Source organism: Egretta garzetta, unplaced genomic scaffold (genome assembly GCF_000687185.1).
Source record: "Egretta garzetta isolate BGI_Z169 unplaced genomic scaffold, ASM68718v1 scaffold130, whole genome shotgun sequence".
In the NCBI taxonomy this organism is placed as follows: domain Eukaryota; kingdom Metazoa; phylum Chordata; class Aves; order Pelecaniformes; family Ardeidae; genus Egretta; species Egretta garzetta.
The window spans coordinates 606,437-620,543 of record NW_009258284.1 but is presented as its reverse complement, the minus strand read 5'-3'; the positions used below and the strand labels follow the sequence as shown (position 1 = coordinate 620,543).

The 14,107-nt window shown below is 36.0% G+C and overlaps 1 protein-coding gene across 8 annotated transcripts in view; it reads left to right on the top strand.

Annotated features, from left to right (window-relative positions):
• Positions 1-14,107, top strand: part of DISP1 (dispatched RND transporter family member 1) — a 92,768-nt gene that overhangs the window by 72,556 nt on the left and 6,105 nt on the right. For all 8 annotated transcript variants that reach the window (XM_009637116.2, XM_035892185.1, XM_035892179.1 and 5 more), the window contains 5 exons: positions 3,017-3,046; positions 7,086-7,209; positions 8,458-8,585; positions 9,007-9,104; positions 11,165-11,262. In XM_009637116.2, coding sequence (XP_009635411.1) covers positions 3,017-3,046; positions 7,086-7,209; positions 8,458-8,585; positions 9,007-9,104; positions 11,165-11,262 — 478 coding nt within the window. The remainder of the gene's footprint in view (positions 1-3,016; positions 3,047-7,085; positions 7,210-8,457; positions 8,586-9,006; positions 9,105-11,164; positions 11,263-14,107) is intronic.

Sequence of the window (14,107 nt, the reverse complement as noted above, 5' to 3'; positions counted from 1 at the left end):
ATTGAGAGAAGGCCTGCATCATCCCCAGAGTGTTATCAATTATGTGTTGGTCCCTTCCCAACAAATGTTTGTCTTGCCAGCTTTTTGAGGACCTCAGATGAGGTTCTGTACATCACTGTCTGAGCAAACCCTTGTGTTTGCAGGGATTGCGTAGTGATGCGGACATGGCTTTCTGGATGAACCAGTTAACCCTTTATAGAGGCCTGGAGATCATGGTAACGATGGTACAGCGTGGTGTATGATGGTGTGGATACTCGTTGCCTCTACAGGAGTTAATTCTCAACTAAAGCACCTGATTTCAACCTTGTAGATTAACTTTGTTGTAAATGTGGGTACTAAAATTGATGAAGTCCAAGGATACGGAGGGTGACTGTATCTGCCAATATAAACTGGAGTTGTCACATAAACCTGTATACAAGTCAGCATAATTAAAAAGTTTGTGCTAGTTGGTGTCCTTGGATGGCTGGTGGTTGTGCCAAGTAGTTGTATGGTGGTGTTGCTCACGGTAGGGTCCGTTATGACACCGATGAAAACGGGAGTCGCATTCACAAGGGTCTGAGCATATAAGGGAACCCAGGTCTTTACAAATAAAACTAAAAAATCCTGTTTGAATCACCATATTAACAGTAATTATGTCTGTATATATTTCTCTCTAATCTGTAAACCCAAGAGGGTATGCCGCAATTACAAAAATCTGTTACCTGACTCCAGCTTTGTCCCCTTTTTTGTACAAGCAGGGAAGCACACGTTCGCTTTGCGCTCTGCGTTGGTGCTGAGTTAGTCCATGAAAGGGCTTTGTCTGTTGAAGCGTTTCTCTTCATACAGAGTCCTGCTACTACTAACTTCAGATTCAAGTTTAGTGAATTCTGACTTCAGTACCTAGTTTCTACTCGTCCAGTCTAGCCTTAGCTGAGCAAAGTTGGGTTTGTGGTTGAGGCTGTGGGTAGGATGGTGAGAAGTCCCCTGAGCCTGCCACGCCTTCTTTTCAGCCTCAGGCAACTTACTTACTGTTGAAAATCATTTCAGAACTCAGTTTATTTGGGTTTCTGTACATTTTGGCTGCCGTCTATTGTTCTTGTGGTGCTACCAGAAGTTTTTGGCATTTATTGTGAAATTGAGTATGTTCAGTACCTCCGAAAGTCAGATTTGTGCATCTTGGACTACAGATTGAAGGTTGGTGACACTTCATAAATTTAATCTTAATTTTTGTGCCTGGATTTAACAGAAAATCCTTGTCTGCACATTTCCTTAATCCTTGAGTTACTGCAACTGCAGGTTGGTTACTCTGCTTTTTTCCTTCTTTTTTTCAGCTTCCTCATGGCTTCAAAGAACAGTTTTTACCTACGGGCATGTCCCAGTTAGCAGGGACTGCTTTGTCGGGTTGGAGCATTTCCAGAGAGCAGTGATTTACAGCTGATAGAAATTTGCTTTCATACAATTCTTATTTCTTACAACAGTTAAATTAAAAGGGATTTATATTTCTTGAGGAAATAAATGTATTAGCTTTATATTTCTCGATTGAATGTTCCATCATAGTTACATTTATGGGCTGTATTGCTTGTGACACATCACGAATGAAGATGAAGAGTAAAAGAGGGCTTAGCATCAGTGTTTAGCTTTGCTGGTTTAATTTGTTCTTCCATCCTCCCTGCTGAGGAACGGGATAATAGGAATGGTCACATTTGTATTTCTCTATGCTGTCAGTTACATTTTCATCACCCTTTTGCTATCATGTTAGCTAGCAGTGCTTTTTATAGATGTCTGAAGTGGTCTGTTCCTGCATTAAGAGCTGGTTTGCCTTGGCTTATACTTTTTGTTTGGTGTAACAGCATGGTGCTTCTGAGGCTCAGTTTTATATGGATTATTTCCCCTTTACCTTTATAATTGCTCAGAGTTAGAAATAGATACAGTCTAAGCAATACTGTCACCTAGTATGGGCATGGCTGCAGCTACTGTGAGATGATGACGCCAAAACATTTTGGTTCCCCAGGACTGGAATTTCAACCCAGTGTGGTGAAGCTTATCCTCTGAAGGACAGCAAATAACATTCTTGAGCACTGAATTAAGCTTTAGAATTTTGTTAATCCGGTGGTGCAAAAGTACGCAAATCTTTACTTTTTTGGAGACCTCACTGTAGAAATACTAAATGATCTGTTTTATGCAAGCAGCTGTTTCTTAATTGTCTTCGATACTTTTTTAAAGAAGCAATATTAAAGATGTCCTTGATGGTAAAACAAGTCCATAACTGAAGTCATAGTATGGTTAGGTCATTGGAGTGATCGTATGTCACGGGCATAGGCAGGGAATTCTTGAAAGGACTTACAGATTCTTCATGGGAATTTTTTTAAGTGAAGTTTATGTGGAACTTACTTATCCAATAGCTAACAAAATGAAGTGCTCCCTGAACAGCAGCAGATATGAATAATTTGCACTTGGGTTTGCAATCTCATAACAGTAATGTTTGTGTTAGATTTTTAACAAATAACAAAAACTTGCATAGAAAGGTTATTTTATACGCGTACCTTTTGTCATTCTGTTTCCTGCATTATGACAAGACAGAGTTTATGTCCAAAAATAATTTTTTGTAGTGGAATTATGAAGGACAATTAAGAAAGTTTGTGAATTGCAATGTCAGAACATGGTATTTTGGTTGTCCGTTCCCATCATATGCAAACTTTGTCATGGTTTTCAATGGTACTGAATTTTTATCGTGTTAGTTTGTTTGGTCTCTTGTTGAAAACCAGAAAAGCCTCTTAAATAGTAATCCCAAAAATCAGCTGCATAAAATTTCACTTTTGAAAACCCAGCTGTCTGTAGCTGTAATTATTCTCTGAATTACTTGTTTGCAGAGACTCAATTGAATATGATTGTGTACCTTTTAAAATAATTCATGTTCTAAAATATCTGATCTTTATAATTTAGCTGCTTATCCATGCATGGGAAGAATTAAACAAATTGGCACATGCATGTATATTTCATATATTTTCAATTACTCTCTTTTTTTGTCTCCTTCCAGGCCAGCCAGACCATTCAAGTTACCAAAAAGGTAAGGTCTAACACTGTCACATGTGAGGTTTGCAGAATCAGAAAGGCAGCAGATAAGGTGATGGCAAAACTGTTATTCCTCACACAATGCAAGAATAAGGAGCATTTGAGGAAAATAGTAGGCAAAGAAATTAAAATAGATTTTAAAAAACAAAAAAATGTATTTCTTTATGCAACAGGGAGTGAATTTTTGAAACTGCCACAAGAGATTGTGGAGGCGGATAGCATCAGCAAGTTCAAACAACATTTAGAAGAATTGATCTACGATGGCTCCCTAAGTAAACGCTGAAAGGAGGAGCCAGGGACAAGCTCTTTAACGTCCCTAATCACACATCTGTGAATCCTGCCGGAGCAGGAAGGGGATAGACCACAGATGGTGGCCAAACTCTTGTACTCCCATGAAACAGTCTTTCTGTAAATAGCTTCTTTTGGAGAGGCTTTTGGAGACAGTGTGCCGGGCCAGAATTTTAAAATCTATGCAGATTTCAATGTTCCTTTTTGGCAAATATTTATGGTATTTTTTTACTATAGTCCATGGCATTCTCTTTGTGAGTATATACACTTCCTGCGCAAGCATAAAAACGCTGTGACTCGGTACCTTTTTGATTAAGGGTTATTCTGAGAAGCAGCTTGGTTGTATCATCAATAATGATAAAACAGCCTGACAGAAAAGTTCAGAAATTTCATTGTAATGATCTCTTTTTCTTCCTAAAACCAGAAACCCCACACAGTCAAGAACATTAGGTTTGGACTACATACGCTCTGAAGAATGGCAGGGTCAGAGAAAACAACACAGCAACTTCCCTAAAACTGTTATGATTTGCCTGTAGTAAAGAACAACCCTGTTTGTTAAATATCTGGTTTGAGTTACATAAATCTGTTTGTTAGTATGAATTCAGTCACACAAATATTTATTGCTCATAGCGACCTCTCTATGATACCAAAGCTATATATGATATGTTTCTGTCTCTGTATGAGACTGGGAAGTGGTTTAACCTGAGTATGCATATAGGTGCTGAATTGAAAAGTTTAAAACTATCCATATGTTAACACTATAGCTTAAAATGAGAAGGAAAAGTGGACCACAATCTTTTCTATCCCCCCCCACCTCCTTTTTTAAGAAAGTGTCTGAAGTCTTAGATCACGTTGGGGCAAATTGCTTGCAACCAGTCTTTAGTGGTGCTAAATGTGTGAGATAACTATAGATTGGATTACTTACTGTCTCTCCTAAGCATTTTTTAATTGTTTAAAACATTAAAAAAAAACCCACCAAAAACCTCAACCCTTTTTCAGGTGTGTGAAAAACAGCAGACAAAAAAGATTAGAAAGAGATTAATGAAAACTATATGAAAACTTCATGGTACAAGGCAGCTTACAGTGGTGTCACCATTCTAACCACTAGATTGAAAGCAGGGGGTGGACAGGCATAAAAAAAGAGATTTCAGTCAGTGTCATAGTTATTGAGAATTCATCATTTAGTGCTTAGTTTGGATGAAAAAAAAAGAATCAGCAGTGTATCAGCGTAGCCATACACCAGGTCATTGAACAACTGTAGTTTTAATTAGGCATCAAAAATTAGGGTTTTAAGAAAGTACTAAAGTATGTGCTTAGCACTAAGGATGTGCTTTCTGAATGCGAGTGATTCCTTGACTGAGGAATTGATTTAAGTGTTTTCCTCTTGGGCTCGGACACTGTCAGGCAAACAGTCATTTACACAGAATCTAAGCCAGGGTGGTGGTACAGAGAAAGTAACAAGTAATTGAACTCATTTTATGGCTTTTTAATGGCTGAAAAATAAAATTACTGCCATCTGTTTAGCCAGTTATGGTGGGTTGGGATTGAGGCTGGCTGTAGGCAACTTGGTTGGAGCCAGAGCCCTCAGCACCACCAAGTGACGCTCTGACAAAAAAAATTAAAATATAGTGTGGTTAGTCCTTTTTGATGTGCTAGCCCAGGTCAGCTTTGCTTATCTGAATTTCAGTATATAATACAAAAAACAGGACAAATTTGCAGGTGTAAACAAACTCTTACCTTCTTCTATATGTGGCTTATTAACATGTTAAACGGTTCACCTAGGACAGTTTCTTTTAAAGCTAGTGACTAAAAGAATTTAACCAGTTTAAGAGCTGCTCAGCTGAGAATGGAAGTGTAGAGACAACATGTCAAAGTGCTAAATCTGGCACTTAGTGATGAATAGGAAAATTTTTATGACTTCAGAGCAAATGTCTATAATAGCTAGTCAATCTAGCACTTGGTGTTTATGAAAACATTTAGTCCTATAAATAGGAAAATTCTATTAGCTCATTTACTTCCCTTCATTTCTGCTTTGTACAATTGCTCATTTGGCAAGCTGCCCCTTTGTGATTCACTTTAATAAAAACTTACCCTTCAGATTGGTTTTCAAGCTTTTGCTAATTAACCTCTTGTGTGAGAATGTAAGAATTATTCCACATTTACCTAGTGGGAAATTGAGATACACCCAGTGCTTTGGACTTCGTTACTCCTTAAAGCTGTACGTAGACCCCTAGACCATACCTATTTCCATATGCTATGGAAAGTCAGCAATAAGCTCAGTCACTGACATTGATTTTACAGTTAGAAAACTGGGAAAGTGTTGCTGGAGGCATTACCTCCCTTCTTAGCAATGGGACAGAAAACTTCTCTAGAGCTGATAATTAAACTGTGGTTAGATAATGGGTTGCTCTGAAACTGAAAAAGAATCATAACCTTTTAAGACAGTAAAAATAAGTATAGAAGCGCTCTACTATAAAGTTCCATGTTACGTTGCATGTAAGTTGAGGAGGAAATAAGAGTATAGGTCTTCTTGATCAGCATTTGGTGTGTACAGAGTCTACCGCTATAGAAAGATTCATACCCAGTAATTATTTTTCTAAGGCCTTCTAAACTTTGTGGGACTTCTGTACTCTGCTCCCAAGATTAGACAATGTTGCCCTTGAAACATAAACTCTACGAATTCAAGTCTTTACTGGAAGAAAAACTATTAAGAAATTAAAATTTCTCTGTTTCATTTTATTTTCTCATACTTTTCTGTCAATTTAACAAAAATAAAAATATTTTATGAAAATGATTAAAACTAGATTTGCATATAAAAATTCTTGCACTCTTAAAATTTAGAATGAACTAGGAGTTAAAATCCAAGGATGTGTTATACTAGAATACTAAGCAATTAATGCTGATTATTTTGTGTCATGTTGAACTCCATTGCACCTTTGAATTTGCAACAGATTTTATGCAACATTGATATATAGAGTTTGAGTATTTTTTTTAATGACTTTCAAATATAGAGGAAATGTTTTCTTTTGGGTTCTACTTTAAAATTGATTTTTCTTCTCTTTGATAATTTTTCTTAAGAAAGGTTAAGCTTTCAAAGAAGAAACTGCAGTGTTTTCTATCATTACATTTTTAACAAAGCATCTGTTTTCTAGTGGTGTCCAACTATGGATAACATGTATGCCAAAAGTATGAAGTTAAGGAAAAAGTACTTATATATAAAAAAAAAAAAAAATTAATCTTAAAAAACAGTTTTCACTTCACATACTTTTTTTTTTGCATTTTTAATGTAAAAACATTCTATGTAAATTATTGCTATGGCAGTTTTAAATGCAGTGCATGTATTAAACAACAGAAATACGTATTTCAGTAGTCCATAGTTAATCACCTCTGTGGCAGCACAAAGACAGGAGAAGCCTGTATTTTTGTCAGAATCCTGTGGGGCAGTGGGGGGGGAAATAATAGTCTGATATGAAAAGCTTTTCTATATAAGAACAGAAATTTTCAGTAGGGAGATTTGATAGGAAGCGGTTTTGTTTTTCTCTTTTCTTACTTTAAAAAAAGAAAGTGTAGAAATAAACTGTTTCCAAATGGTTTCCATCCATGGGTGATAGCTAGCTTAGTTTCATGTAAGTAAAACAATGAAAACGGGTCAGAGTTTCAACATGGTTCTTTAGAGAAGTATGGATTAATTTTTTTGTGTAACTTTTCTTTCTGTAACTTCTTTTTCTCTGCTCCTCTCCATGTAGCTATGCTGCCCTGATAGCTGACTGGCCCGTGGTGGTCCTGGGCATGTGTACGGTGTTAATAGTGGTGTGTGCGCTGGTTGGGATATTAGTTCCAGATCTTCCAGATTTCTCTGATCCATTGCTGGTAGGTAAATATTAATCAGTTGTACTGTCAAATAACTATTTTTTATTTGCTGTTTTTTTTGGTGATACCAGTAAACAGCGGATGCAAGTACAGCAATTGGTACATTCCTCTTAAACTGAGATCTGCCTAGAGACAAAAACTTGACTCTTAGTATGCCTGAAAAGGTTCCCTGTACTGTGAATCTGTTTGAGAAACAATTTCCAGAGAGATTCAACTGGTAGTAAGCTTGCAGAAGCAAGTTATATCTAATGAATCCATGAAAGAAATGAAGTTTTAAAGAGCCTTATAATTCCTCTAATGAAAAAAAAAAAATGTATTAAATCTTGACATTGGAGCAGCTAACGGTGATACAAAGGTGCAGTTGCCATCAGAGAGTGTTATCTGCTAGTTTAAATTACTTCTGCATTTTGCTATTGAAAGCTCGTATGTCCTTCAGTAGAATTGTTATACAGTGAATAATGTAAATTCATCCCAGTTTTAGATGTACAGCACAGTACAACAAAGACCATACGTTCTAAATCAGGTTTCAGAGTGTGGGCTAGGATCTGTTAAAGGAAAGGGAATTCTAAGTGCCTTCTGGGGATGAAATGATATCCATATTGAAGGACTGGAAGTAATTTTTGTCAGATTCTATTAAATACTCATTTCTTACTTTTCATGAGCTGTCTTACCTATGAGTAGCTTTCAGGACTTTCATTGAAAATATTGTATTTAATTATTATCCTCAAATAAAAATATACTGTTCTTATAAAATATTATTATTTATATTATAGTAGCATGTATGATATATATCCATATGTAATGGATATTTCTTGAAAACAGCCAAGTTATTAAAATTGTTTCAAAGTAACTTTCAAAATTATTTAAAGATTTGCCTTATTCTTGGAGAAATAGAAAAGATATACTTGAGTGTTTTTAATCAGTAAAGAGTGATAATTGAGATACAGAAGAGGAGTTTGTAGAATGCCTTTGCTCTGAAAAGTAAGTGCTGAACGTTTGATAGCCTAAATCATCACCGCTGCTCAGGGAGAGAAGTAATACGTGCAAGAATTCTTAATCCCTTGTCACTATACAGTTAGTCATTATTTTGTCTGACCTGTCATAAAGCATTTTACCTTTAAAAGTAGATGCCTCGAGTAACTATGCTTCATAATAAAAACTATCCATCACTTTGATTATATTTCCACTTTCCCATTTGACCTCAGGAATGAAAAGTATTAATGGAATTTTGTGATGTGATGCTCTTAGGGTTTTGAACCAAGAGGGACGGCCATAGGACAGAGATTGGTCACATGGAACAATATGGTGAAAAACACAGGGTACAAAGCAACACTTGCAAATTATCCTTTCAAATATGCAGATGAGCAAGCTAAAAGGTAAGAATTTGTATTAAAAATGTATTTTATTACTGGGGGTTTTTTGTATACATGGTGCTTGCTCCAATACCCTCTGAAATTAATATATATACTGCTACCAATTTCAATAAATATTCAATCTGATCACCTACAATTCTCAAGGCCTTTCACATGGAGTTCAATATTTCCCATTGCAAGCTCTTTAAAACAGTGTAGAATTTTAATTTATGAATATTTTCAGTACTGGGCTCAATGTCATTTCCTTTGAAGTCTCTAATGTAACCAAAAAATTCAATGAATGTTTCAGTTTTTGTAGACCAATGTCACATTGGTAAAAATATGTTTTCTCTTATGTAAGAGTTGTTAAGATGTGAGACTTGTTTGGATGCTCCTTTTATTAATAATCACTTTGCTAAGTTAAGGTATAACTATTTTGGTTTAGTCATCAAGATGACAGATGGTCAGATGATCACTATGAAAGAGAGAAGAGGCAAGCGGACTGGAACTTCCACAAGGATACCTTTTTCTGCGATATTCCAAGTAAGTGGAGAAAGGGTGTAAAGAAGGTTAAAACCTTGTGCCAGTTGAATGTTTTCTGAGCTTTTCTGTATATTGTTTGCCTAATTAGGAAAACAGTTTTTGCTTAGTAGATTCATGATAAGCACCTTTTTTCTGTTCAGAAGTCTTTGAAGAAATTGGGCTGAAATGTTGTGTGCTATTGGTTCTTCCTAGGAAGCAACTGTATTTACTTGGAGTGCTTCTTTTCAGTGGTTCCATTTCCTGCAAATACTTTTATTAGTTATTGGTAATGCTGATCATTGTAAAAGCAGTGTTTTGTGTATGATTATAGAGGTAGTACTTAATTCATACTAGGGAAGAAGTTTTGTTTTGTCGGTACCATTAACTTAACTCTAAAAAACCTAAACCAAAATATTTTTCTTATGTATGTCCTAAAAGACACTCACAGGTCGTATTTTGTGTAGATTTTAGGGGTTTCTTTAGGAAAAAAAAAAACACCACAAAAAAACCCTATACAAAAAAAAAAACACCCACAAAAGAACACCCCCCTCAAAAAAACAAAACACCACCAAGCACCTTAAAGTACTGAAGGTTTATGAAGCTGTGTAAGTTAAACTGTAGGCCAAAAAGACTTTTTTACTGACTTTTTACAAGGCATACTGCAAAACTTCGGTAAGTTTTGTTCTGGCAGAGAGCATGCATTAGCAGATGTAGCTCTTGCCTTTATTCATATAATGACCTGGGCTCTCTTGCAGCTACTTCAGTATGTGAGGACTGATAACAGAGCACAAAAACATAATTGTGAAATTATTTGTTTATATTACTTGATCTGAGAGAGTGATGACCAGTAAAAACCGGGGTGAAAAACAGATTTATGTGTTCGAGGGTTTTTTTTCCAATTACGTTATGGTCTTAAATCTAAGTGAGAGGATATGAGCAAGGTCGTCATCTCTGCTCCTGTGAGCAGAACCAAATTAGACGGAGCAAATCTTGTGTAAGGAAAAGGAAACGTACGCAAAACCCTACTGAGTATTAACTGCAACTTGAAGCAGAATTAACTCCTCTTACCCTGCACACTGTTTCTGCATAGTCTCACTCTCGTTCTTTCCACTACTGTTTCTGTGTAGTCTCAGTTGTGGCAGTCATGAAGAAATTGCACTTCTGTGGGAAAGTTGGCCAGTCTGTTATGTAAAGAAAACAGTTGATTTCCTCTTGACCCATTTTTGTCCTTCCTGGTATCTTTGTCTCCTCTGGGGTCTGCAGATTTCAGTTTCCTTGGTCATAAAGCACTACCCTTGAGTCTTTTCATTACAGTCTTGTGAAAGGCAAAAACTCTGCACATTCAGAGCAGTGGGAAAAATTCAGCCTTTTGGTTTCTGGAATATTGTAATTATCACGATAAAGTTTCTTAACCCAATGTACCGTGTTGTGTTACGCAAGACTGTATATTTGGGGTTGTATCTGTTTCTCTTGTTAGCTATGCATAAAGATCTCACTGCCACTAAGTAATTATTTCCTTTCCTAAAAGTTGTCTTCTAATAAATATGATTTAATTTGTAATTTAAGATGCATGTGTCTAAACTGTAGAACTCTTAAAAATGGCCTCAAGGATATCACAATTTCCACTGCAGTTATTTGCTTCTAAAGCAAAAACATTCTTGTAGAAACAGCTTTATAATTATTATTTATATTCCCACATGACTTACTAAATCAGCCTTTGATTACTATTATCTGTGTACTGCCATTATGCTGTGCCAAGACTTTCATAGTTTGCTGATTAGATCTTTTGATTTTTATTTGTTTGTCATATTTCAGAGGATAGTTTGCTTGAATAGAAGTCTGTAGAGCTTCTAAGTGGTATATAGTATTGAAGATGCCATATTTACTATAAGCACATTAAGGAAACTGAAACTTTCATGTGGACCGAGTCTTACAGATAAATAGCTCATCTTGAAAAGGAGGTGGATTCCCATGACCTGACAAAGATTTCATCTGTGTCATTTGAATGGTGGGATTTTGCATCAGTCTTTGATACCAGACACACCCAAACAATCTATAAAACCCCCCTCCTGTAATTTCAGGTGATCGCTATTCACGAGTGGTGTTTACATCAACAGAAGGAGAGAATTTATGGAATTTGAATGCAATTAAGTCAATGTGCAATGTAGATAACTTGAGGGTAAGTAAAGATGGCATTTAATTTAACTTGCAGATATGAAGTATGTATTCAAAACTTTGGTTTATTGCCCATTGCCATCCAGTAGCATATGAGAGGACTTCACATTATTCACATCAATGTTTAGAATTTTCAAATGTTTCAATTTTCAAATGGTCAGCCAGCATGCAGACGAGGATAAAAAACAAGTTTCAATTGTAAATCACATTATAAAGGGGGATTTATTTGATTTTGCTACTAATACCATTCAGAATGGGGTAGAGGAGAGTTACTTCAGAAGTTTCTTTGCAGAAAGGATGATCTTAACTTTTGCTGCATGTTTCCTCTTAGAATTTTATTCCATGGATTTTTGTTCTTGTTTCCCAGAAAGTAATTAATTTTTCTTGCCTTTTCACCTTCAGTTGAACTAGCTGCATCCTCATAGTATGTGGAGTTTTCTCTGACACCCAGTGGGTCACTCAGATGAATTTATTTTTTTTTTAAGGTCAAAAGAGATGGCAGCTGGACATCAAAGGAACATAGATACGGTAGCTAGAAATATAGCCCAATTAATTAGATGTGGGTAGTGATACTTTCAGAGTAATATTAATTTTTCTCTTTAAAACTGAGAAAATGAGAGAAGACATTTTGGCCTTGTCTGTCTGTCCCCTTTGTAATTTTTCTTGACTTTCCTTGTACTCAGTACCTTGCCTAGTCAAAATAACCACTGTAATAACCAGCTTCAGAGGCTACTATAGCTTCTTTTACATGTGTTAGAAGATAATTTAGCTTTCTGATTGACATCAGTGTCTGTTTTCAACTGATGGAAGTTAACTGACAAAGGCTAAAACAAAATCAGCATTCAGTTGGTGCAATATAAGCCTGTCCCTTGCTGGAGTGAACTCCTTTGAACTGCTGAGTAACCATAAATTTTTGTGTACTAGTGACTTTGTATGGAAATCAAGCAATATATTTTTCTTCTATTAATAATGATCTGTTTATTTCCAATTTTTTCTCCTCCAAACCAAAAATAATCATAAACAATTAACTTCGTATTATACCACATTTATGTAATGAGGAATATTTTCATTATTATGAAATAATGTTTATCACTGCCTTTTAGACAACTGTATTAATTTAGCGAATTCCGAAACTATTTTTTGCTTAACAACTGGCATTTGCTTGCTTAAAATGTGGAGCTGTAGTTGAAACATTGTGTAATTAATCTCCCTGGGCAGCCTGCTGACAGGCATTTTGTCCTGGTTGGCCTCTGTTGGTGTAAGTGGGTTTTGTCCTCACATGCTCATGAAATGTTCCTTATTTCCCCATCAGAGATTATTGCACCGACAGGATGGCTCATAACCCTTTATCTCTTTCAATCAGAATGAGCCAGGTGAGCAAAGTACAGTATTTAAAGTAACCCAGCTGAGTTTTGAATGAACTGAGCTAGGGAATAATCCTATCGCCAGTTCAATCAGGAGATACTGTGGAGGACAACCTTTTACAAGGGTAAAAGTTGGGAGTTAGGGAGGAGATGCTAATCTGTGCGTTTAACTGTGGAAGTTCGGTCACATAGACAGCTGATGCAGGCAAATCCCAGGGGGTATAGATCATTGCAAAGCAATGCAGTCTGAATAATAATAATAATAAAAAGATAAACTTCTGTATAACAGAGTAAAGACAGTTAATTGCCTCTGAAGAATAATAATCTTTGTAATGGTTGCATTACTCCTGCGTTGGTTGCAGGTCACTCCCGAGGAATTTTTCTTTTTTTCCTCCCTATATGTACGCTTTTATAATAATGTATCATTTCAAATACTGCTTCACTTTCTGAGGGAAGGCTGAAACTACTTCAAAAAACAAGCACCACACATCTTGTATAAAAATAGCTCTTCCTTTGAAATAAGAACACTTCATAAAATTAAATGTTGGCTACTTCAGCTACACCCACAGACCCATAGAGAACGTTGTTGCAGATAATGTTTCTATGGATCTTTTTTGCAATTTAGGTATTTACTTAAGAATATAGTAATTGAACATCTCAGCTGAGCAGAACGACAGTGCATCATGATAGCAGCATTGATTTTTTTAGCTAGTTGGTAGACAAAACAAATTTGTATGGTTAGGTTTTGCAATTATTGCTGGTCTATGTATGTAAATTTATAATAAAAAAGAGATACTCAGGGCTCAGAAAGGGCTGAAGCTTTTTTCACTATTTTTTTAAAAAGCTTGTTACTTACAGATAACAAGTTTAAACAATTTAACACTTTCTAACGATTTCTAAGCACTTCTAACGATTTTTAGAACTCATGAGGTGCTGCATTATGCCCCGTTTCTGAATGCAAAGTTCTGCTAGCAGCCCGTCCCTAGAGAGGATGCTAACTTGCGCCGTGGCTATCGGAAGAAATTGATGACTCTGGTGACCTTCTGGTCTTACAGATTCTTCTGGCTGTAGTTATTTTTGTTGTTGAATTCATGCTTGCTTAGGGTCACAGTTCTGTTGAAATAAGCGGCAAAGCTTTCTGTATTCAAAGATGGGAAAATCAGATGCTATTTTCTGGAAATGCAAACCATAGAATTTACGTGTTTTTCTGATGATAAACAGGATTTCGGCACCAACTAGTATTTGCTTTAGTATGAACTAACAATATATCCCCTATGCGTTAATTGTATTCCCATCTGCTCGTAACTACTTTAACTATATGTTTTACTGACACTTAGGGGCTCCATCCTGCAGCTGCGCAGCATATGGTAGTCCTATAATCTTCATGGAAACTTTATATACAAAATAGCTGTAGGAGGTGTTCTAATTTTTTTATTACTTGGATAAGAAGAGCCCTTTTTTCACCTGTTAATTGCAGAATTCTTT